Below are 24,355 nucleotides of genomic sequence, written 5' to 3'. Positions count from 1 at the left end.
AGGGATTACAGGTGCCTGTCACCATGATGGCGTAACTTTTGTATTTTTAGTATAGACAGGGTTTTACCATGTTAGCCAAGCTGGTCTTGAACTCTTGACTTCAGGTGATCCACCCACCTTGACCTCTCCAAGTCCTGGGATTACAGGTATGAGCCACCACACCCAGCCCTCTTCCTCTTCTTATGAAGTCACTGGACCCATCTTGGGAGCCCCACCCTGGTGACCTTATCTAATTCTAATTAGCTTGAAAAGGCCCCACTTCTGATTTCATCAACATATGAATGTGGGAATTACCTTTCCAATATATGAAATTTGCTCAAGGCATGGTGGCTCACACCTGTAATCCCAGAATTTTGGGAGGCCAAGACACGTAGATCACTTGAGGTCAGGAGTTCAAGACCAGCCTGGCCAACATGATGAAACCCCGTTTCTACTAAAAATATAAAAATTAGCCAGGCATGATGGCACGTGCCTGTAATCCTAGCTACTTGGGAGGCTGAGGCAGGAGAATCACTTGAACCTGGGAGGCAGAGGTTGCAGTGAGCTGACATCCCGCCACTGCACTCCAGCCTGGGTGACAGAATGAGACTCTGTCTCAAAAAAAAAGTGAAAGAAATATGAGGAATTCATTTAAACCATAGTAGTGCTCATCACAGGGCTGTGGGTAGACTGAAATACGCTGTGTGGATGCAATTGGCATGTTATGCACTTTCTCTCCCGAAATTCAGCCCTCCGAGGGCGTCTGATTTTCCCCTCCCCTAGGCTGCCTCCTCCAGACCAAAGATTCCAAAGGGTGTGTGTGTGGGAAGCCCAGGTTGAGTAGAGTAACTGGGTGTGTCTGGAGGGCAAATGTCCTGACTGCCAGGAAGTGGATGTAGAGGGGACAGGGTTACAGACTATAACCATGAAACAGACTGAGGATCCAGGCGCCTTTGAACTCCAGCTCCACTGCTTCCCAACTATGAGACCTCAGACAAGTCAGTTTCCTCATATCTAGACTGGGGATGATCATGACAGACTCTGCCTAGGGAGGTTGTTATGAGATTGAATAAGCAATTGCATACCAAAGTGCTTAGAACAGTTCCTGGCAGAGAGTAAGGGCTCAATACATTGGCAATGATTGTTATCTCCCCTACCTTCCCCCACCCCAGGCAAGTGAGACAAGTTTATATCAACAGTTATCTCTCCCTCCCTTTCTTTCTCCCTCCTTCCCTCCTGCCCTCTGTAACTCACCCAGTGTAGCTGCCTTCAGAGAATACAATCAAACACAGATCCTTTAGAAAAGCAGGTTTATTGGTCGGGCTGCTCACCAGGACACAGCAATGTGAGAGGTTCCCCAAGCCCAGAGAAAACGGCTTCTGTCCACGACTCAGGCCCCTTCAGCCCATCAGCACCAAGGGACCTTGTCCCACAATCCCCAACCTCCCTCAGTTGAGGGGTCTTCAACCATTCAGAGGAGAGAAGGGAACCAAGAAAGGGAAAAGGAAGAAAAAAAAAAGCAAAGCTTTGTATTGTATAAAAGATTTGTGTTCCCATCCTCCCTCCCCCAATCCCTTAAAACAATGAGCTGCAATTCTAAAAAGCAGGGCAGGGAAGATAAGGAGCAGGTGGGGGAAGAAGGAGGAAGCCTTCCAGGCCTCCCTTCCGGCTGTGACTGAGAAGAGGGGTTGTTCTTGCTTCTGACAAACCTGGTTTAATGGGGAGGAACTAGGGGACTCAAGTGTCTTGAGGAGAACCTGATCCAAACAGAATCAGGCCTCTGCACTGGGAACAACACTCCCTTCACCCCCAAAAATTCAGGAAAGGTACCCCCAAGGACAAGGAAACCAGTGAGGTCTTGGCTATTTCTGCAGCTTTAGGATACTTGCTCTAGGGAAAGACTTTTTCTTTTTTAAACAGGGTCTGGCTCTGCTGCCCAGGATGGAGTGCAGTGGCACCATCATAGCTCACTGCAACCTCAAACTTCTGGGCTCTGGCGATCCTCCCGCCTCAGCCTCCCGAGTAGCTGGGACCACAGGCACATGCCACCATGCCCGGCTAGGAAAGGAGCTTAAGAAGAAACTGCCAGGAGTGAACCAGGGCTGGCTGCTCTGTGATGTGCTCTCCCCAACTCCCCTCCAGCTCTCAACTTGGTGGCAGGGCCAGCATCCGGCTCTCCCTCCTCACTCCCAGCCTGCTGCTGCCCCCTTCTGGGACCTGAATTTTCTGCACTTTCAGAAATGGGCTACCCCTGGGGTTGCCTTGAGAGCCCAGTTGAGGGATCGGGTGAGGCTGACCTCTGCCCTCTTTGGATCATCGCCTTCTCACACTGTCCTCCCTCTTGATCCTGAAAATGGCCCTGCTGCCCTTGGAGAACCACAGTAAGATGGGGTTCTCAAACAGCTAGTGAGGGGACTTCTCTCTTCACCCATTTCCACCTTCTCCTTTTTTCCTTTTTTTTTTCTTTTGTTCAGATGGAGTCTTGCTCAGTCGCCCAGGCTGGAGTGCAATGGCATGATCATGGCTCACTGCAACCTCTACCTCCCAGGATCAAGTGATTCTCCCCGCCTCAGCCTCCCGAGTAGCTGGGATTACAGGCAAGTGCCACCATGCCCAGCTAATTTTTATATTTTTAGTAGAGATGGAGTTTCACCATGTTGGCCAGGCTGGTCTCGAACTCCTGACCTTGGGTGATCCTCCCACCTTGGCCTCCCAAAGTGTTGGGATTACAGGCGTGAGCCACTGCACCTGGCCAACCTTCCCCTATGTTCCCATTCTCCTTCCCAAAGCCATGGCCATGTGCTCCTGTGTGCAGGTGCATAAACAGCAGTGTGCCTTCCCTCATGTGCACGTCTTCCCCACCCCTCTTCCCAGGGCTTCTTTTGGCTCCAGCCTTTCTCCAGGACCCTCTGCAGATACAGTCTGTGCTGGACCCCCAGCCAGGGTGAGGGCTCATTCTGCCCTGGCTTCCCCACTGTCTCAGTTTCCCCCAAAAGCTGCTTTCATGTCCTTCTAGTAGGGGGCCTCCCGTGTGGGCAAGGGTCCCCTTTAGGATTCAATCTTCCTCTTTGGACAGTTTGGGCTTTGAGTCCCCCAGGGGTCAGGGTGAGAATGAAGAAGAGCTCAGTGAGCATGAATGACAGCAGCTGGTGGGTGGTGTGGGGAGAGGCTGAGGGGAAGGCAGCCCCCCAGGGGGCCCTAATGGTGGAATCTCAGCAATTTCCTCTAAGATCCCGACTTGGACAACCAGGACAGGGATAGATGATTCCTTTCCCATTTCCACCTGGACTGTGTCCAAGCGGGGGCTGTCCACTGCGGGGGCTGCCTCCCCCTCGGGTCCTAATAGCTCTGACTCGGAGGGGTGCTCCTGGAGGTGTGTGAGGGGGGTGCTTTCAATTTAGAAAAATCTCAACCAGTTCGGGCTGAGAGAGAAAGCGAAAGAGGAAGTTCGGAAGGGGCAAGGAATGGGGTGGGTGGCGACGCCAGCGGCTCAGTCGCTGTCGCTCTTGTCCACCAGCACGGCATCCGACTCCTCGGTGATCTCCAGCAGCGCGTGCGCGTCGGGGCTGCTCCCGCGCCGCAGGTCGCCGGCCTCCTCGCGTTCCACGCCGCCCTCGTCGTCGTCAGCGCCCACCTCCACCATCTCGGTGGCCTTCAGCACCTCCACCTGGCCCTCGCGGATCTTCTTGACGTGGAAGGTGAAGGGCGGCACCTTGTAGACCGCGGTCTTGGAGCGCGCGTACACCACGTGGTCGGGCGTGAAGGACTTGCGGAGCTTGTCCCGCGACGTCTTCAGCTTCTCGCGTCGCTCTGCAGGCACCAGGCGCGTGCCCAGCTTGTTCATGCGCTTCTCCAGGGTGTGTCGCGTCTTCTCCAGGTTCTCCTTGGTCTTGAGGCGCGTCTTCTCCAGGTTCTCGCGGGTGCGCACCTTGGTCTTCTCCATCTTCTCCTTGGAGAAGGCCTTCTTGAAGTCGTCCACGCGACGCAGGCCGCTGCGCTTGATGCGCTCTGCGCGCGACTCCTCGATGACCTCCTCCACCTCCACTGCCTCGTCCGACGACAGCTCCAGCGCCGCTGCGTCCTCCTCGGGCCGCTCACCCTCGCCCAGCTCCTCGCCCTCCTTCTCGGGCAGCGCCTCCGACTCTTTCAGGGACTTGCTGATGCTCAGTTTGGCCGGCAGCTTCACTTCATCCTAAGGGGAGAGAAGAGACATGAGAGGGAAAGGAGGAGGGGCACGTGGGCGAGCCTGAGTCAGGGTGGTGGCGATCCTGGAGAGAGGGGAGCACGGGATGCGCGTGGTCCCCCGGAAACCGGCCTGATTTGTTCGTCCTATGCCCAATGCCTGGCGCAGGACTGGACACATCGTGGGCGCTCAGTAAATGTGTGTAGGCCATGGCATGGTGGCTCGCGCCTCTAATATTAGCGCTTTGGGACACCGAGGCAGGATTGCTTGAGCCCAGGAGTTCGAGACTAGCCTGGGCAACATAGACAACCCCCTCTCCGGCCCCAAGTCCTGCGCCGCCATTCTTTTTTGTTTTATTTTTTATTTTTATTTTATTTTTTTGAGACCGAGTTTCGATCTTGCTACCCAGGCTGGAGTGCAATGGCGTGATCTCGGCTCACCGCAACCTCCGCCTCCTGGGTTCAGGCAATTCTCCTGCCTCAGCCTCCTGAGTAGCTGGGATTACAGGCACGCGCCACCATGCCCAGCTAACTTTTTGTATTTTTAGTAGAGACGGGGTTTCACCATGTTGACCAGGATGGTCTCGATCTCTTGACCTCGTGATCCACCTGCCTCGGCCTCCCAAAGTGCTGGGATTACAGGCGTGAGCCACCGCGCCCAGCTTGTTTTTTTTTTTTTTCTAGGTGGATTTTCCTTCTTGTTGCTCAGGCTGGAGTGCAATGGCACGATCTCGGCTCATCGCAGCTTCCGTCTCCTGGGTTCAAGCGATTCTCCTGCCTCAGCCTCCTCAGTAGCTGGGATTACAGGCATGCGCAACCACGCCAGGGTAATTTTGTATTTTTAGTAGAGATGGGGTTTCTCCATGTTGATCAGGCTGGTCTCGAACTCCTGACCTCAGGTGATCCGCCCACCGCGGCCTCCCAAAGTGCTGGAATTACAGGTGTGAGCCACTGAGCCCGGCCACGCGCCGCCATTCTCTAAAAAAATACATATGTGTTGAACGAATGGTGACTATAGAGACCGCGAGAGGAGGAGACTGAGCTTCAGGTCGGAGATGGGCCTGCGTAATACTTGCACTTGGGCTAAATTCTCTGTGGTCGTCCACCCACACCTGTGCCCTGTCCACTCAGCAGATGACGTTAAAACCACTGCGGCCCTCCGGAGACACAGCTCGACTTTGGAAATGGGCGGAGCGCCCTCTGGTGCCGCAAATTGCACACTGTCGGAGCCAGGCAGAAAAGCAAGTGGTGGGAGTGTCTGTTTAGGTTTAAAGGAATAGGGGTTTGAGCCTACAGCCACAGCTACCCACCCAAGCAGGTACAGTAAAGGGAGTGCATTTCCCAGACTCAAGCTATTTCTTTTTTTTTTTTTTTGCCCAGGCTGGAGTGCAGTGTTGCAATCTTGGCTCATTGCAACCTCCACCTCCCAGGTTCCAACAATTCTCCTACCTCAGCCTCTCTAGTAGCTGGGACTACAGGCACATGCCACCATGCCCGGCTAATTTTATTTATTGTTAGTAGAGATGGGGTTTCACCATGTTGGCCAGGCTGGTGTCGAACTCCTGACTTCAGGTGATCTGCCTGCCTTGGCCTCCTAAAGGGCTGGGATTACAGGCATGAGCCACCACACCTGGCCTCAAGCTATTTCAGAACCAGCCTTAGAGATGGAGAACTGTGGCCCACCCTCCCTGACAGCCACCTTCCTTGACTGCCTCATACTGTTGGGCTCCACCAGTGGTCATTCTCCCTGCTCCCTCACATTTAGAAATTGATGTTGGAAAGAGGAAGAAGCTGGCTGGGAGCCAAGAACATGTTTTCTCCCCAGTCTGGACATTTCTTCTGGTTGTGACTTCCCTACCTTGGGATGGAAGAAAGAGATACTCTTCAATTCTTGCTTTCCTCGCCCCCTGTTCCCCTACAAAGCCTGAGCTCAGGGGTCTAGGAGTAGGATGGGTGGTCTCAGATTCCCAATGACCCTGGAGCTCAGAGCCAGTTCTTTGCTTTTCTCTCTTCCCGGAGGACTTAGCACCAGAATTGCTTTCCATTCCGGGAAGATTTTCCAAGATCTTGACTCTGGCCAACATTTCAGAATCTCTGGATCACTCCCTCCCTAACTTCCACCCCATCAGAAAGCAGGGGAGGCTTAGCAGAGAGAGGGAAAGGGCAAACCAAGATCATTAATAGGATCTCCTCTTTGGCCCAGACTCCCTTTAGGGACTTCAAATGAAGGAATGAGAGATAGTTGCTTTTCTAAAGGGTTTTCTAAAGACCGTTTCCCAGAATTGTAAGAAAAATCCTGTCCCCCGAGAAAATGAGGCAACATGAACTGACCCCTCTCATAGACACACACACACACACACAGATACACACACACCCCTATACATAGGCAGCTCGGTATCTCTGTACCACCTGCTACAGAAATTCCTTCCCCAGCCCCCAACTCTTTCCTCTTCCCTCCCACCGACATCCCCCCAGAGTTTCCTGGTTTACACTGAAAACTAGGAACACCCTCTCCTAACTTCCTTCCCTTCTTGTCAATAGCTTTAGCAGGGACAAAAAGGGAATGCTGGCTCCACCTCTTTTCTCAACTGGGCACCAGCTCTGCTGGGCACAGAGCCACCTCTAGCTCTCTCTTACCCAACTACACCTCCCAGCAGGCAAGGTGACCTGGGCACAGGGCATGCTGGGACTTGTAGTCTCCACCTGCCATGGGCGGCTTAGTGGGGATCATGGGCATCCTAGGGCATTTTGTTTATCCCTCTGCCTCTTATCACTCAGTGAGGCACTGAAGGGTGTTTTCCTTGTTCTAAATGTAGGAGGATCCCAACTTCTCTTTATGTTGTCTCTGATTTCCAATCATTTACTCTGGGGCTCCTGTAATCACCTGCCTGCTCCTGGAGTGCATATCACTTAAGACTTACACATCATTTTAGGATCAAAACCCTGTTCATCCATCTTCACCCAGAATTTACCTGCAGCCCCAGTATTAAAAAAATTCAGCTCTGATCTTCATAGCCTCCCAGACTGAAAACACACCCATGCCCCACCAAAGGGTGGAGGAGAGCCCCTCCTTTCACTCAACTCAGACAATGTGAATAGGCTAGGGAGGGATTAAGGGTGACAGGCAGGGAATAGTCAGGAAACAGCCCCAGCTGCTGGAAAACAAATCCACATTGTCTCTCTGCCCTACCCCCAACATCCCCCCTTCTCCCCTACCCTGGTGCCTGCTCCACCCCTACCCCTAAAGGCTGAGCTGGCTGGTTTTCCTGGCCTCTGGCTTCCTAGATAAAGGTCTTTGCCAGCTGAACTTGGGAGTGAATGGGACCCGGGAATGAGCTGCAGACTTTTTATAGCCAATGCCATCTTCCTGGTGCCTTACGAAAGGTCTCAAACTACAACATAAGGGAGTAATCCTAGTGAGAGGAGATTTTATTTTATTTTTTATTTTTATTTATTTATTTTTTTAAAAAATAAAAAGACGGGGTTTCACCATGTTGGTCAGGCTGGTCTTGAACTCCCGACCTCAGGTGATCAGCCTGCCTTGACCTCCAAAGAGCTTGGATTACAGGCATGAGCCACCACACCCAGCCTATTTTTTTTTTTTTTTAATTTTTCTTTCTTTTTTTTTTTTTTTTTTTGAGACGAAGTTTTGCTCTTGTTGCCTGGGCTGGAGTGCAATGGCACGATCTCGGCTCACCGCAAACCCTGCCTCCCGGGTTCAAGCGATTCTCCTGCCTCAACCTCCCAAGTAGCTGGGATTACAGGCATTCGCCACCATGCCTGGCTAATTTTGTATTTTTAGTAGAGATAGGGTTTCTACATGTTGGTCAGGCTGGTCTTGAACGCCCAACCTCAGGTGATCTGCCCACCTTGGCCTCCCAAAATGCTGGGATTACAGGCATGAGCAACTGCGCCTGGCCTTTTTGTTTGGTGGTTGTTTTTTTTTGAGACATAGTCTCTCTCGATCTGTCACCCAGGATGGAGTACAGTGGCAAGATCTCTCAGTTCACTGCACCTCTGCCTCCTGGGTTCAAGCGATTCTCCTGCCTCAGCCTCCCAAGTAGCTGGGATTACAAGCACGTGCCACCACACCCAACTAGTTTTTGTATTTTTTGATAGAGATGGGGTTTCATCATGTTGACCAGGCTGATCTCAAACTCCTGCCCTCAAGTGATCCATCTGCCTTGACCTCCTAAAGTGCTGGGATTACAGGAGTGAACCACCATGCCTGGCTGTTTTTGTGTTTTTGTTTGTTTTGAAATGTGTCTTCTTCTGTCAACCATGCTGAAGTGCAGTGGCATGATTACAGCTCGCTGTAGCCTCAACCTCATGGGCTCTAGTGATCCTCCCACCTCAGCCTCCCAAGTAGCTGGAACTACAGGCGCACGCCACCATGCCCAGCTAATTTTTGTAGTTTTTGTACAGGCAGAATCTCATTATGTTGCCCAGGCTGGTCTCAAACTCCTGGGCTCAAATGATCCCCTTGCCTCAGTCTCCTTAAGTGCTGAGATTTCTGGCATGAGCCACTGCGCCTGGCCAAAGGGAGGTTTATTCCTGGATTTGGAAATCTCTCCAGACCAGTAAGGGATCTGGGGGCTCTAACCCCAGTCATCGTAGGCTTCCCCTGGAGTGATGACTTATACCATAGGAGCTGCCTTCTTGGTGGAAGGTCAGGGGATAGGAGAAGAAACAACTTGACCTGAATCCTGGGATGATGTCCAATAGGCTGGATCTGGAGAAGGTATTCCACCATTAGCTTTTCCCCTCCACTCCAAGCCAGGTTTCCCCTATGACTCACAGCCTTGGAGTGCTGTCTTGGGGCCCACCCAGCTGCCTGCTGGTACAACCACCACAAATACAATCCAAAATCATCTCCCTCCACCCTGGGCATCCAGGCCCAGCACCCTCGTCCCACCCCTACTTCCCTGGCAGAGCTCCTAAGCCAAAGGAAGGACCTCAGGGGATGGCAAGGAGGGATGGCTCTACTTGTTCTGTTTCCCGTTTTTATTAAACAAAACCACCACTCCCAACAGGCTCGGTTTCCAGAGTTAGCTTTAATGACCAGGTCTGAACAAAAGCTTCATAGCTCCCTCTGCCCTTTGCCAAGCACACACACAGCTCCTCAATCCTGGATGGACGTGGAGGAGAGCCCCAGGGAGGCTCCCAGCCTCTTCCACTCCACCCCCCAACCCTGCTGTCTAAACTTGAGGTCTGGCTTAGGAAGATTTTTATAAGATTATAATGTCATGGAGCACCTATTATACATCTGGCCCTTGGCCAGGCACTTCACATTTGTTAGGGAGAAGGGACAGATGCCACATGGGTCTGGGTAGGAGACTCTCTTGACTTAGGGCTGACCAGCTGTAGGTCCCCAAGCCTGGGAATGGCTGGAGGAGACTGGAGAGGTAATTCAGAGACCCAGGATCTGCTTAGAGTATATGTTAGAAGAGGGTGCAGAGGATGGGAGAGGTGAAGGGGAGAGAACGTCTTTAAAACTCAGAACCTCAGCCAGGCGGGGTGGCTCATGCCTGTAATCCCAGCACTTTGGGAGACCGAGGTGGGCGGATCATGAGTTCAGGAGATCAAGAGCATCCTGGCCATGGTGAAACCCCATCTCTACTAAAATACAAAAAATTAGCCAGGCGTGGTGGCATGTGCCTGTAGTCCCAGCTACTCAGGAGGCTGAGGCAGGGGAATTGCTTGAATCTGGGAGACGGAAGTTGCTGTGAGCCAAGATCGTGCCACTGCACTCCAACCGGGCAAAAGAGCAAGACTCCGTCTTAAAAAAAAAAAAAAAAACAAATAAACAAACAAACTCAGAACCTCTATTAGAGAGGTTGCCAAGACAAGATGAGAGACCCCAAGGGCAGAAGGGTCCCTCCCTTCTGTTCTAGCATGCATTCTTGGCAGGGGTGAAATTGTATCCAAAAGGGTGAAAATTGATTCTTGGAGATTAGGAAGGGACTTAGATATCACAATGGTTTGTGACATTCCCCAGAGCCACAGTACATAAATGGAGACACAGTTCATCGATTGTATTAACATTTCATGAGGGAGATGAACAGCTTGGTTAAAAATATCTAAAAGGGCCGGGCGCAGTGGCTAACACCTGTAATCCCAGCACTTTGGGAAGCCAAGGCAGGGGGATCACCTGAAGTCAGGAGTTTCAGACCAGCCTGGCCAACACAGTGAAACCCTGTCTCTACTAAAATTATAAAAATTAATTAGCCAGGCATGGTGGCGGGCACCTGTAATCCCAGCTACTCGGGAGGCTGAGGCAGGAGAATTGGTTGAACTCGGGAGGCAGAGGTTGCAGTTCATGCCACCGCACTCCTGCCTGAGGGACAGAGCAAAACTCCGTCTCAAAAAAAACCAACCAAACAAAAATAAAATAAAATACAATTATAAAAGGTAGCTGGGCGTGGTAGTGGGTGCCTGTAATCCCAGGAGGCTGAGGCATGAGAATCACTTGGGCCCAGGAGGTGGAAGTTGCAGTGAGCCGAGATCCCTCCACTGCACTCCAACCTGGGTGACAGAAGCGGGACTACGTCTCAAAAAAAAAAAAAGGAAAAAAAATATATATAAAATACAATCTAAAAGGTCTCTATAGGGAGATGATTATGAAAACAACAATAACAACAACAAGCTGGCTGGTTGAGGTGGCTCACACCTATAATCCCAGCACTTTGGGAGGCTGAGGCGGGAGGATCACTTGAGCCCAGGAGTTTGAGACCAGCCTAGGCAACATAGTGAGACCTCATCTCTAAAAAAAAATTTTTTTAAACAATATTTTTAAGTTGAGAAACACTGTGCTATAGGAAGGCCAGAGGACCTGAGCCAGCCCTGCTCCAAATACCCTCTCTGCCCCTGTGAGTTGGCAGCTTTTGGGCACCCCACCCAAGGCAGGATCTGGCAAACATAAGGGATCTGTTTGCAAAGCATTTTCTAAAAGAAACTGGAAAAAACACGTGTAAATGTTTTCCTCAGCTGCAGGGAGCGGGTGGAGAGGGCACAGAACAGACCCCAGGCCTAGGCCTCACGACGGCCCTGTCCCAAGAGGCTTTGAGCCAAGCTGGCTGTCCCTGAGGAGGAGACGGTGGGGGAAGGGCAGACCCGAGCCATGCACCATGCTGGGCAAGCGTGGCGGAGCATTTACTATTAAAAACAGAAACTAAGAAGTGGGGAGGGCCCCTTCCCCTCCTTTCCCACCCCCACTGCATACACCCCATTTGCCTGAACTCTGCATAACGCCAATATTCTCACAGTACCCTGTCCCCGTCCGCAGTGGGCAGTGGCTGGGGATGGCAGCCTCCTGGCAGTGACCACCACCAGGCTGTGGGCTGCCAGTGGACTGGAGAGATACCCCATGCCCACAGAACGGGACCCAGGAGACCCTAAACACTCCCACTGGCTGTCGGCTCCTCTGGGGTGGGCCGGGGCCCAGGCTCTGGGTAATAGGGCAGTGCTCTAGGCGTCTGGTCAAAGGGTGGGAGCTCAGGCACTGTCTCAGGCTTCAAGTCAAAGGGCTCAGTCCCAGGCAGGTCAAAAGGCACGATCTTGGGTGTGGCCAGGTCAGAGGGTGCATTCGGCTTCTTCTCGGGCTAAGATGAGGAAAAGGGGTTTAAATGGGGTTTGGGGTGGATGTGGAAGGAATTGAGAAAAAAGAGGGCCTTGGTGGCATGCAGAGTAGGGGCTGGTGAGTAGGGAGGGGAACACAATGTATTAGGATGGAAATAAACCACTTTTTTTTTTTTTTTTTTTTTTTAAGAAATAGGGTATTGCTCCGTTGCCCGGGCTGCAGTGCAGTGGCACAATCATAGCTCACTGCAGCCTCCAGCTCCCAGGCTCAAGCAATCCTCCTAAATATCCAGGATTACACACTGTACCACCAAACCCAGCTTTTTTTTTTTTTTTTTGGCAGAGACAGGGTCTTGCTATGTTGCCCAGGCTGGAAAAATCTTATTTATTATTTATTATTATTAGTATTAGTATTAGTATTATTTTGAGATGGAGTCTCACTCTGCCACTCAGGCTGGAGTGCAGTGGCGCCATCCTGGCTCACTGCAACCTTGCAACCTCTGCCTCCCAGGTTCAAGCAATTCTCCTGCCTCAGCCTCCCGAATAGCTGGGATTACAGGTGCCTGCCACCATACCCAGCTAATTTTGTATTTTTAGTAGAGACGAGGTTTCACCATGTTGGCCAGGCTGGTCTTGAACTCCTGGCCTCAAGTGATCTGCTCGACTTGGCCTCCCAAAGTGCTGGGATTACAGGCATAAACCACCGGGACCAGCCTAGAAACTTTTTAAATGCTTCATCAAGAGGGCTCTGGGAGCTGGGCATGGTGGCTCACGCCTGTAACCCCTGTAATCCCAGCACTTCGAGGTGGAGGTGAGTAGATCCCTTCAGCCTAGGGGTTCAAGACCAGCCTGGGCAACACAGCCCACGCTGTGTAAAAAATACTGTTAGTGGAGGCTGGTGGCACACGCCTGTAATTTCAGCTACTCGGGAGGCTGAGGCATAAGAATCGCTTCAACCCGGGAGGTGGAGGTTGCAGTGAGCTGAGATCTGGCCACTATACTCCAGCCTGGGTGACAGAGCGACAGACTGTCTCAAAAAGAAAAAAAAAAAAAAGAGAGCCCTGGGGCCAAACGGGGTGGGGCACACCCAAGTCCATTAATTAATAAACACAGCTTCAATTGAACCCCTCCCTTCCTCCCTCCACAATACTCCCCAGTCCCATTCTTGGGCTTCTACCTTCAGCCCTTCCCCAGCCATAATCATAGGAAGACTATGGAGGCTGCTAAGCGTGGAGAAGTTTTCTAATGGGTCAGTTGTTGCATTACAACTGGGGAGGCTCAGATGAATAAATACGAAGGCACACAACTTCACTGTCTTCAGAGTCAGACTTTGCCAATCCCAGTTTTGTGGTTGTTGTTGTTGTTTTTGTTTGTTTGTTTTTGAGATGGAGTCTCACCTGTCGGCCAGGCTGGAGTGCAATGGTGCAGTCTTGGCTCACTGCAACCTCCACCGCCTGGGTTCAAGCGATTCTCCTGCCTCAGCCTCCCAAGGCACTGGGATTACAGGCACCGGCCACCACGCCTCACTAATTTTTTTTGTATTTTTCATAGATATGGGGTTTCACCATGTTGGTCAGGCTGATCTCATACTCCTAACCTTGTGATCTGCCCGTCTTGGCCTCCCAAAGTGCTGGGATTACAGGCGTAAGCCACTGCGCACGACCTGTTGGTTTTTTGTTTTCTAGATGGAGTCTCGATCTGTCACCCAGATTGTGGAGTGCAGTGGTATGATCTCGGCTCACTGTAACCTCTGCCTCCTGGGTTCAAGTGACTCTCCTGCCTCAGCCTCCTAAGAAGCTGGTATTACAGGTGTGTGCCACCATGCCTGGCTACTATTTTCCTGTATTTTTGGTAGAGATGGAGTTTTGCCATGTTGGCCAGGCTGGTTTTGAACTCCTGACCTCAAGTGGTCCACCCACCTCAGCCTCCCAAAGTGCTGGGATTACAGGTGTGAGCCAGTGCACCCAGCTTAATCTGTTTTCATTCTCCACTGGGGCAGGGTGGACACAGGGTGCTACTCCAGATGAGAGGGATAGGCATGGAAGAGGGATATCCTGGCAGTTTTTCTTTAGCCATGTCCCCACCTTCTGTCTCCCTTGCCACCCCTTCCTACCCCTTCCACTTAAGATATCATACACTAAGATGCACAGGGAAATCAGGATCCAAAATCAAGCTCTATTTTTTTTAAGACAGGGTCTCTCTGTGCTGCTCAACCTGGTTTCAAACTCCTAGTCTCAAGCGATCCTCCTGCCTCAACCTACTAAGTAGCTGGGACTCAACCTATTGAGTACAGAACACATTACTGTGCCTGGCAAAACCAAGCTACTTTTATGACAGGTGAGCTATGTCCCAGGGACCCCTGCAGCAGCCCCCATCTCTCTCTCCTGAGGTGCTGAGTTGCCAAAGACAATAGGCTTCTTGCTTTGAGTGATCAGAAGCCAGGAGAGAGGAACACTTAGGGGCAGTACTAGACTCAGGCAATAGCAGTATTCATTAAAGCCTGAAGTCTCAAAAAAACAAAGCAGCAGGTCCCAACCAGGCCTACAGGGTACAAGGAGGAGGTGGGAGTGGCAGAGAGGCTGAAGAAAAAAGGAACCAACTTGTCTCTTTCCTGGCAGGTGTGGAGTCCATGCCAGGGAACAGCACGGCCAGCCAGGAGTTCCACTCCTTCTCCCTTGCACCCCTCCCCTCCCACTGTCATCAGGCCAGGTGGCCACATTGCCTCTACTTCAGCACTCATGAGGCTAAGCAGCCAATGGCCACCAATACTGGCTACTCGTAGCCAACACTGCACACACACCCGCATACACTTGCAAAGCAGCGCCAGTGCCAGGACTGTGCAATGAACTCCCTCAGCAAGTGGCAGAGCCACAGCTAGCCCTAGGTCAGTCAGGGCTAGTCTTCACCCAGCTTTCTGCTGCACAGCCCAGAACGGAAGGAGTGGGTGGGGAGCAGTGAGTGTAGCGGAAGGGTATACCTGGGTTCTGGCTCCAGTTTGACTCCCAATCACTTACGTGACAATAGGCTAGTGACTTCCCCTCTCTGGGCCTCAGCTTCCTAAACCACAAAACGAAGGAGATGAAGCTGATTATTTATAAAGTGCCTTCTAGCTCAAAAAGTATAAAATGAGGCCGGGCACGGTGGCTCACACCTGTAATCCCAGCACTTTGGGAGGCCAAGACAGACAGATCGCTTGAGCCCAGGAATTGGAGACCCTGAGCAACGTGGAGAAACCCCATCTCCACCACAAAATACAGAAATTAGCTGGGTGTGGTGATGCATGCCTGTAGTCCTAGTTACTTGCGGGCCTGAGGCAGGAGGAATGCTTGAACCCAGAAGGCTGGGACTGCAGTGAGCCGTGATCACTGCCACTGTACTCCAGCCTGGGCCACAGAGCAAGACCCTGTCTCAGAGAAACAAAACAAAACGAAGAAAAAAAAATGTATAATGACAGAATGATGAAATGTGATGAAATGTTCACAATGGTATAGTTCCATAAAAAAAAAAAAGGCCCAGGCCACTCCTATTTCTGAGGTTAGTTGCTTAGCAATAAATCCGCTCCCTCTTGCTATCAGTTGCCCACTCTTTGTTGTCTCCTCGTGCTTTTGACTTTGACCTTTACAATACGAAAAATAAAAAGGCGGCCAGGCTCAGTGGCTCACACCTGTAATCCCAACAATTTGGGAGGCTGAGGTGGTGGATCACCTGAGGCCGGGAGTTCAAGATCAGCCTGACCAACATGGAGAAACCCCATCTCTACTAAAAACACAAAACTAGCCAGGCGTGGTGGCACATGCCTGTAATCCCAGCTACTTGGGAGGTTGAGGCAGGAGAATAACTTGATCTTGGGAGGCAGAGGTTGCAGTGAGCCAAGATCACACCATTGCACTCCAGCCTGGGCAACAAGAGTGAAACTCTGTCTCAAAAAAAAAAAAAAAAAAGCCCAGTGGCTCACATCTGTAATCCCAGCACTTTGAGTAGCTGAGGCAGAAGTATCACTTGAGCCCAGGACTTCGATACCAGCCTGGGCAACAGTAGGGACCCTCTAGAAAAAAAATTTAGGTGGGGCGCTGTGGCTCACACCTGTAATCCCAGCACTTCGGGAGGCCGAGGTAGGGGGGTTCACCTGAGGTCAGGAGTTCAAGATCAGCCTAGCCAACATGGTGAAACCCTGTCTCCATTAAAAATACAAAAATTAGCCAGGTGTGGTGGCACACGCCTGTAATCCCAGCTACTTGGGAGGTTGAGGCATGAGAATCGCTTGAACCCAGGAGGTGGTCACAGTGAGCCAAGATACTCTACTGCACTCCATCCTGGGTGACAGAGCAAGACTCGTCTAAAAAAAAAAAAGAAAGAAAGAAAGAAAAACTTTTTTTTTAGAGACGGGATTTCTTCATGTTGATCAGGCTGGTTTCAAACTCCTGAACTCAGGTGATCCACCCACCTCGGCCTCCCAAAGTGCTGGGATTACAGGCGTGAGCTACCACGCCCAGCCAAGAAAAACATTTAAAGATTATGTGGGCATGGTGGCTTGTGCCTGTAGTACCAGCTACTACTTAGAGGTTGAGGTGGGAGGACTGCTTGTGCCTAGGAGTTTGAGGCTGCAGTGACCTATGACAGCACTACTTCAGCCTGGGCCACAAAGCTAAAACCCTACCTCAAAAAAAAAAAAAAAAAAAAAAAAAAAAGAGAGAGAGGGAGGGAGTAGCCCAGGGATAGTATGATTTCCTTTCATCCTGGGAATACCCCTAAAAATACCTTCCCTGCTTTGGACCCAGTGACCAGGTAAAACAACCCAAACTCAGTTTGGGAGGAAGGGTGTCGTATGCATACTCTCCATGGCTGCCGGGTTTTAGGGATGAAAGGGTCTAGAGCATTAGGTTGAGAATATTTTTAGACAAAGATTTGGGGTTCTTCTGGAGCAAGGTAGCCCTGATTTGCCTTGAATCCAGAAAAGAGGTTTAGGTTGGGTTAGGATTTGGGGAGGAGAAGCCATCAGGCTCTCATTCCAGCCCTGGTGCCCTCCCCTTTAATGCCCATGAGACACCTAATCCCTTAAATGCTTCCTGGTCGTTATTCCCAAGCACTTGGAGCAGTCTGATGAGTCTTTGCTGCTGGTCCATATGTAGGTCACTGGCTTTTCTTCCTCAAAACTGCTCCAGAACACATTTATAGGCATGAGCTGCTTAACAACATTTCAGTCAATGGACGACATACACAATCGTGGTCCCATAAGATTGTAATGGAGGCCGGGCGCGGTGGCTCACGCCTGTAATCCTAGCACTTTGGGAGGCCGAGGTGGGTGGATCACCTGAGGTCAGGAGTTCAAGACCAGCCTGGCCAACATGGTGAAACCCCATCTTAAAAAAAAAAAAAAAAAAAAAAAGATTGTAATGGAGGCTGGTCTCGGTGGCTAATGTCTGTAATCTCAGCACTTTGGGAGGCCAAGTTGGGTAGATTGCTTGACACCAGGAGTTCAAGACCAGCCTGGCCAACCCATGGTGAAACCCCGTCTCTACTAAAAATATAAAAATATTAGCCAAGCGTGGTAGTGCACAACTGTAAATCTCAGAACCGGTGCGCCAGAGGACTTGCAGTGAGCCAAGGTCATACCACTGCACTCCAACCTGGGCAACAGAGCGAGAATCTATCTCTTAAAAAAAAAAAAATATAGTAATGGAGATGAAAAACATCTATCCCCTGATGACATTGTAGCCATCATAATGTGTTAGTGAAACTAATCACTCAAGTGTTTATGGTGATTGCTGGTGTAAACAAACCTGCTGCACTGCCAGTTGTATGAAAGTCTAGCCCAGGCTGGGCATGGTGGCTCATGCCTGTAATCCCAGCACTTTGGGAGGCTGAGGCGGGCAGATCACCTGAGGTCCGGAGTTCAAGACCAGCCTGACTAACATGGAGAAACCCCTGTCTCTACTAAAAATACAAAATTAGCTGGGCATGGTTGGCGCATACCTGTAATCCCAGCTACTTGGGAGGCTGAGGCAGGAGAATCGCTTGAACCCAGGAGGCGGAGGTTGTGGTGAGTTGAGATCGCACCATTTCACTCCAGCCAGGGCAATAAGTATGAAACTCCATCTCAAAAGATAAAAAGTCTCGACCATACAATTATGTATAGTAGGTAATACTTGATATTGATAATAAATGACTGTGTTACTGGTTTATGTATAGTTTCGCTCTTGTTGCCCGGGCTGGAGTGCAACGGTGCAATCTCACTCACCACAACCTCCACCTTCCAGGTTCAAGCGATTCTCCTGCCTCAGCCCCCTGAGTAGATGGGATTACAGGCATGTGCCAGAACACCTGGCTAATTTTGTATTTTTAGTAGAGATGGGATTTCTCCATATTGTTCAGGCTGGTATCAAACTCCCGATCTCAGGTGATCCGTCCGCCTCAGCCTCCCAAAGTGCTGGGATTACAGGCATGAGCCACTGTGCCTGGCCTGTACTTTTTTTTTGAGACAGAGTCTTGCTCTCACCATACCCAACTAATTTTTGTATTTTTTAGTTAGAGACAAGGTTTCACTATGTTGGCCAGATGAGTCTCAAACTCCTGACCTCAGGTGATTCACTCGCCTCAGCCTCCCAAAGTGCTAGGATTATAGGTGTGAGCTCTGCGCCAGGCCTGTTGCACCTTTTCTATGTTTAGACGCATTTAGATACGCAAATACTCGCTGTTGTGTTATAGTTGTCTACAGTGTTTAGTACATTAACATGCTGTATAGGTTTGTAGCCTAGGAGCAATGGGTTATATCATACAGCCTAGGTGTGTAGTAGGCTATACTATTTAGGTTTGGGTAAATTTACGATGTTCACACATGAGGAAATGGCCAAACACTGCATTTCTCTGAACAAATCCCAGTCATTAAGCAATGCATCACTGTATTTCCATTTTATCCCCCCTTTCTGGATCTAAAAGAGATCTCCTCTCCAAATTGTTGTCTAGAAGGGATGGTTAATGGGCACAAAAATACAGTTAGATAGAAGCAATAAGATCCAGTGTTTAGGCCCCTGTGCGGTGGCTCACGCCTGTAATTCCAGCACTTTGGGAGGCCGAGGTGGGTAGATCACAAGGTCAGGAGTTCGAGACCAGCCTGGCCAACATGGTGAAAGCCCATCTCTTAAAAAGAAAAAAAAAAAAGATCCAGTGTTCAGTAGCACAATAGGGTGATACAGTTAACAGAAATTATTGCATATTTCAAAATAACTAAAGGAGTGGAATTGGGATGTTCCTAACACGAGGAAATGATACATGCTTGATATGACAGATACTCCAATTACCCTGATTTGATCATTATATATTGCGTGCTTGTCTCAAAATATCGCATGTACTCCAAAAATATGTACAACTACTATGTATCCATAATAATTAAAAATAAAGCCTTTTTTTTTTTTTTTTTGAGACAGTTTCACTCTTGTTGCCCAGGCTGGAGTGCAATTCAGTGATCTTGGCTCACGGCAACCTTCGCCTCCCGGGTTCAAGCAATTCTCCTGCCTCAGCCTCCCCAGTACCTGAGATTACTGGCATGCGCCACCATGCCCAGCTAATTTTGTATTTTTAGTAGAGATGGGGTTTCTCCATGTTGGTCAGGCTGGTCTCGAACTCCTGACATCAGGTGATCCACCTGCCTTGGCCTCCCAAAGTGCTGGGATTATAGGTGTGAGGGACTGCACCCGGCCAAAAATAAAGCCTTTTTTAAATTAAAAATTAAACTGGCTGCCTGTAGTCCCAGTACTTTGGGAGGCCCTGGCAGGAGAACTGTTTGAACCGAGGAGTTTGAGATCAGCCTAGGCAACAAAGTGAGACCGTGGACTCTATAAAAGATAAAAAAATAATAATAATTTGCTGGGCATGGTGGTGGGCACCTTTAGTCCTAGCTACTTGAGAGGCTGAAGGAGGATCAGTTGAGCCCAGGAGTTCAAGGCTGCAGTAAGCTATGATTATGCCACTGCACTACAGCTTGGGCAACAGAGTGAGACTCTGTCTGAAAAATTAAGCAAAATAAACCGCCCCCCAAAACCAACTGTTGCCTGGAAGAATTGGCTCTTTAATGATCATAGCTCCACCCATCTGCATGGTATTTTATTTATTTAATTTGTTATAAGTATTATTTTTGAGACACAGTCTCACTCTGTCATCCAGGCTGGAATGCAGTGGCACGATCTCAGCTCACTGCAACCTCTGCCTCCCGGGTTCAAGCGATTCTCTTGCCTCAGCCTCCCGAGTAGCTGGGACCACCATGTCCACCTAATTTTTGTACTTTTAGTAGAGATAGAGTTTCACTATGTTGGCCAGGTTGGTCTCAAACTCCTGACCTCAAGTGATCCACCCGCCTCGGCCTCCCAAAGTGCTGGGATTACAGGCATGAGCCACCGCACCTGGCCTCTGAATGGTATTTTACAGTAACTGCCTCTATACTCACAACCTGGCCTGATCCACCTGCAGCCCTCAGTCCACTAACTCCTGTAACTAGTAGAATTCACTTCCCTCATTCACTAGCTGTTGCTAGCTAAGTGTCGTCACCTGATAGGATGCGATGCCAAACTGCTAGGTTTTGTTTGGGAGACAGGGAAGGAAATGCCAGAGAAGGACAGTGATGACTCAGAAGTGAGTTTAAGATGAGGGCTGTGATATCTTGGGGTGGGAGGTGCTGAATTTCTTGTGTGTGTGCGTGTGTGTGTGTGTGTGTGTGTGTGTGTGGTCAAATGCAAACTTAAGCTGTGAAATCATTAAGTCTAGAAGTTCCCTGAATCTGGGGTGGGGCCACAAAAGGGATTCCCTCCTTTTCTCCCCAGGAATAGAGTGTGGAAGGCCAGATATCTTGAGATATCTTGATCCCACAACTGGGGCCCTCCCATCCCTTGGTGTTCTCCTCTGCCCCACCCCCACTGCCACATCATCACCTCCCACCCTGGCAGTGGGGAATATAACATCCCTGCCCCATGGCCCCTCCAGGGAACTCACACCATCCCAGGAGTCTCTCTAAATCTCTGTCTCTTTGCCTGGCCACTCAAGCATCCTTCTCCTTCAGCCGGACTTTACCATAAATGCTGCTGCCCCCAATCTTCCCTAATAGGCCTGCCAAAGCACAGAGCTATTTTTACCTCCTTCTCTTCTCAGGCCTGCAGACCTCGGGGAGGAGCAGGAGCAGCCTCTGCCTTCCTCCAGCAGCAGGATCCCCACCCCATCGTCCCCACCTGGAACATCTGCTCTGCAGCTCAGGGAGGTTCTGCATTCCCAAGCCCCACCCCATTTGCTGGAATCTTTTCCTTACCTCTGAATTCCTCCCTAGGTTGGGACCACTTTAGCTCTTAGTTATTGCCCCTGTGAGTTTGGGGACTCCATTTGAGCTACTTTTAACTCTGTCCCCCACTGGCCTTGGTTTAGTGCAGATGCATTTGAAGCCACCTGTGATTAGAACTTATTCCCTCCCACCCCCCAAAATACAGATACATCCCTGCAGATTGCTAGAGAGGGCATAACAGAGAGATGCCACTGGCCTCTGCAGAGTCTTTCTCCCTCCATACCTTTCCTTCTTCTCTCAGAATCTCCATCTTTGGCATAGGGAAGTTTATTACCTCGAGACCAAGAGCATTCCCAGGTTTTATAGTCTGGGACAGTTAGAGTGAGAAGGGTCACCCCTCTGGCTCTTCATGGTGACCCTTGGCCACACCAGCCTCTGGAGAAAATACAGAGCTGACTTTCTGTCCCAGACCCCTATCTTGTTCCCCTCCTTTCTATGTCTCCAGTACTAAGCAGGTCTCTTTAAAAAACTGTCAAAAGCCCCCCTCTCATCCTGTTTCCTCCAAGCAGTTAGACTAAGTGGAAATAGCTCAGGAGAAACGTTTTCTATCCAAATAATGCTTAAGTAGGGGAAGCAAAAAAGCCACATATATGTGCCTCCTGGGAGGAGTTCCTCATTGGTGGGTAAGGGTGGGGAGGGGGACAAGCGCCATTTCTGCCTATCTTGCCACCTCAGATAGCTACCGGCTGACTCACGTTTCTGTCTCTGCTCTTCCCAAATACTTGTCCCGATCTGCATCTATCTCAACTCCTCCTGGGGAGAACAAGCCAGGGACCCCCTCGCCTCACCGTAGATGGTCACTCAGAACTCGGCTTTACCCGGCCCCAGAGCAGTCAGAGAGCCACGGCTCCAGGAGAGGGATCTTCTAACTTGGAGGGTGTGGGAAATCCAGCCTTCCCTTTCTTTCCATTCCCTTCCGCAGGGAGAGGAAGGGGAGACAGGAGCGTAGACTAACCCCGTGCCCCACACGATCCCGCCTCCCTGGGGTTAGAAGCATCAGCCGGCATTTGGGAAGCCGGGAGGAGACAGGCTGGAACCCTTCCCGCCCAGCGCAAGATCTCATCCCCGATGGCACTGCGGAGGCGGCGTGGAGAGGAGCAGCTTAGAAACCCGAGACTCGGCCGGGCGCGGTGGCTCAAGCCTGTAATCCCAGCACTTTGGGAGGCCAAGGCGGGTGGATCACGAGGTCAAGAGATCGAGACCATCCTGGTCAACATGGTGAAACCCCGCCTCTACTAAAAATACGAAAAATTAGCTGGGCGTGGTGGCGCGTGCCTGTAATCCCAGCTACTCAGGAGGCTGAGGCAGGAGAATTGCCTGAACCCAGGAGGCGGAGGTTGCGGTGAGCCGAGATCGCGCCATTGCACTCCAGTCTGGGTAACAAGAGCGAAACTCCGTCTAAAAAAAAAAAAAAAGAAAAAAAAAAGAAACCCGAGACTCCCAGGTTTATTAGGGGTTACGATCCAAAAGCTACATTTTTATCCAAGCAGGAGGAATGGGGAGAGGTGCAAAGAAAGCAGCCGGGGGGCGCCAGCCTCCCCGCGCCGGCTGCTCTGCTGCGCCCGGCCCCCGCCCCCGCAGGCATGCAGGGTGATTCACCGCGCCCAAACTGCGCCCAAACCGCCGGACCCCGGCTCTCCACCCCCTCCACCAGCCCCTCTTGCAGTCCTAACGCCCCCTCTTCCCCGCCCAGCCCCGCCCTCTTCCAGGAGGCCCAGGGTGCCCGCGCGCCGCGGGTGAGGGTGTTCTCAAGGGCCTGAAAGTGCCTGGAGGGCAGGAGCAGAGCGCAGCGAGGGGACCGGGTTGGGCCGCCGAGGCCGATGGGGGGACGCGGGGGCGCAGGGTCGGGGGAGGAGGTTGGCGGTCGCGTCCCACGCTTGGCGCAGTCCCCACGGGTGCGTGCCTGAGTCCTGAATCACCCGCTATATCAGGCCCGCAGGCGCGGAGGCCCCAGGCCCGGGCCCCGCAGCGTGTCCGCTTACAGAGGACCTCAACGATCGCAGGGACCCCTGACTTTCCTAGAAACTTCCCCCAAGGAGGAAGACGTTTGACAGAGCCAATTAGGGAAGGAGCGGTCTGCTAGGGGCAGCGTCCTCGAGTCCACCCCCTAATTCGGTTCTGCTACAAGTTTGAGACCGGAGAGGATCTGGGTGGGGAGGTGCGGGGTGCAGAGCGCGCCCCTCTACGCGCCCCTGGAGTCCGCCGCTCCCTCCACCCCACCCCGCCCCACCCAACCCCACCCCAGCGGCGCTCGCCGGAAGGAGGGTGGATCTCCCGGGCGCCCGAGCCAGGCTGGGAGGGCAACCGCGCCACGGGCAGGTCTCCAACCCAAATCCCAGGCCGGGGACGCGGGCCGGGCGCGGGAGCTCTGGGCGCGGTCAGCCCCGTGGGCTCACCTGGTAGATCATGACTTTAAAGTTGCGGCGCCGCAGCAGTTCGGCCTCGTTGACCTCCAGCTTCTTGATCTGCCCCGCCTGGCGCTCCAGGCTACCGCGTACGGTCTTCACGTTGACGCTGACCTTGCGCACCTTCTCCAGCAGCTTGCTCACTGTGTTGCTCGTGGTGGCGTGCGCCTTGCCCAGCTTGCTCAGCTCGCCCTGGATGCTCTGCACGGCGCCCTCCATCTCCGCCTGCCGCTCCTCCAGCTGGGCTTGGGTCAGCTGGATCTGGTCTACGGCGCCGATGATTTTGTCCAGGAGACTCAGCACCAGCACGCCGTTCACCTGGTCCGACTTGATCAGCTCTTCCGAGCCGGCCCCCGACGGCTCCTCCGCCGCCTGAGCCCCAGCATGGGGAGGCTCCGGGCCTTCGGCGTCGGGGTACCCGGGAAGCGGCCGCTCGACGATATAGAGCGAGACGTCCTCCATGGCTACCCGGAGCCGTGCGGGGCCGGCCGGGTGGAGCTGGAGCTGGAGCGGGAGACACGGAGAGAAGGAGGAGTGGAACGGGGGAGAGCGAGCGGGCGAGAGCAGAGAGCAGAGGAAACTCGAGCCACGTCCGTGCGCACCGGGACAGCGGCCAGAACTGCTGGGCGGGGAATCGGTGAGCTCCCCGGCTCTCGGGCCAAAGCCCGGAGTCTGGCCGCTTATTGGCTGGCCCCACCCCAGAAAGGGAGGGACCGGGGAAGAAGGGGAGACCGACGAGGGGGGCCGGCGGAGGGGGACCCAAGAGCCGAACGCCCCACCCTTCCCTGGATGGTTGGAATAGTTGGAGCGGGAGACTAGGGCCTCCGCTGGCGGCGGGAGCGGGACGGGCGGAGGAATGCGAGCTGAGGAAGGGAATCAGGTTCTGAGA

The 24,355-nt window shown here is 51.9% G+C and overlaps 1 protein-coding gene across 1 annotated transcript; it reads right to left on the bottom strand.

Moving 5' to 3' along the window:
• Nucleotides 1-1,272: 1,272 nt before the first annotated feature.
• Nucleotides 1,273-24,088, bottom strand: CAVIN1 (caveolae associated protein 1). Its single transcript, XM_012444101.2, has 2 exons — nucleotides 23,458-24,088; nucleotides 1,273-4,171 (listed from the first exon to the last, which is right to left on the bottom strand). The coding sequence occupies exons 1-2, from the start codon at nucleotides 23,926-23,928 to the stop codon at nucleotides 3,470-3,472; spliced, it is 1,173 nt and encodes a 390-aa protein (XP_012299524.1). The 5' UTR covers nucleotides 23,929-24,088; the 3' UTR covers nucleotides 1,273-3,469.
• Nucleotides 24,089-24,355: the final 267 nt, after the last annotated feature.

This window comes from Aotus nancymaae, unplaced genomic scaffold (assembly GCF_030222135.1).
Source record: "Aotus nancymaae isolate 86718 unplaced genomic scaffold, 86718_ANA_hifiasm-v0.15.2.pri h1tg000089l, whole genome shotgun sequence".
Lineage (NCBI taxonomy): Eukaryota > Metazoa > Chordata > Mammalia > Primates > Aotidae > Aotus > Aotus nancymaae.
Note: the sequence above shows the minus strand (reverse complement) of the source record. Positions and strands in the feature narration are given on the sequence as shown.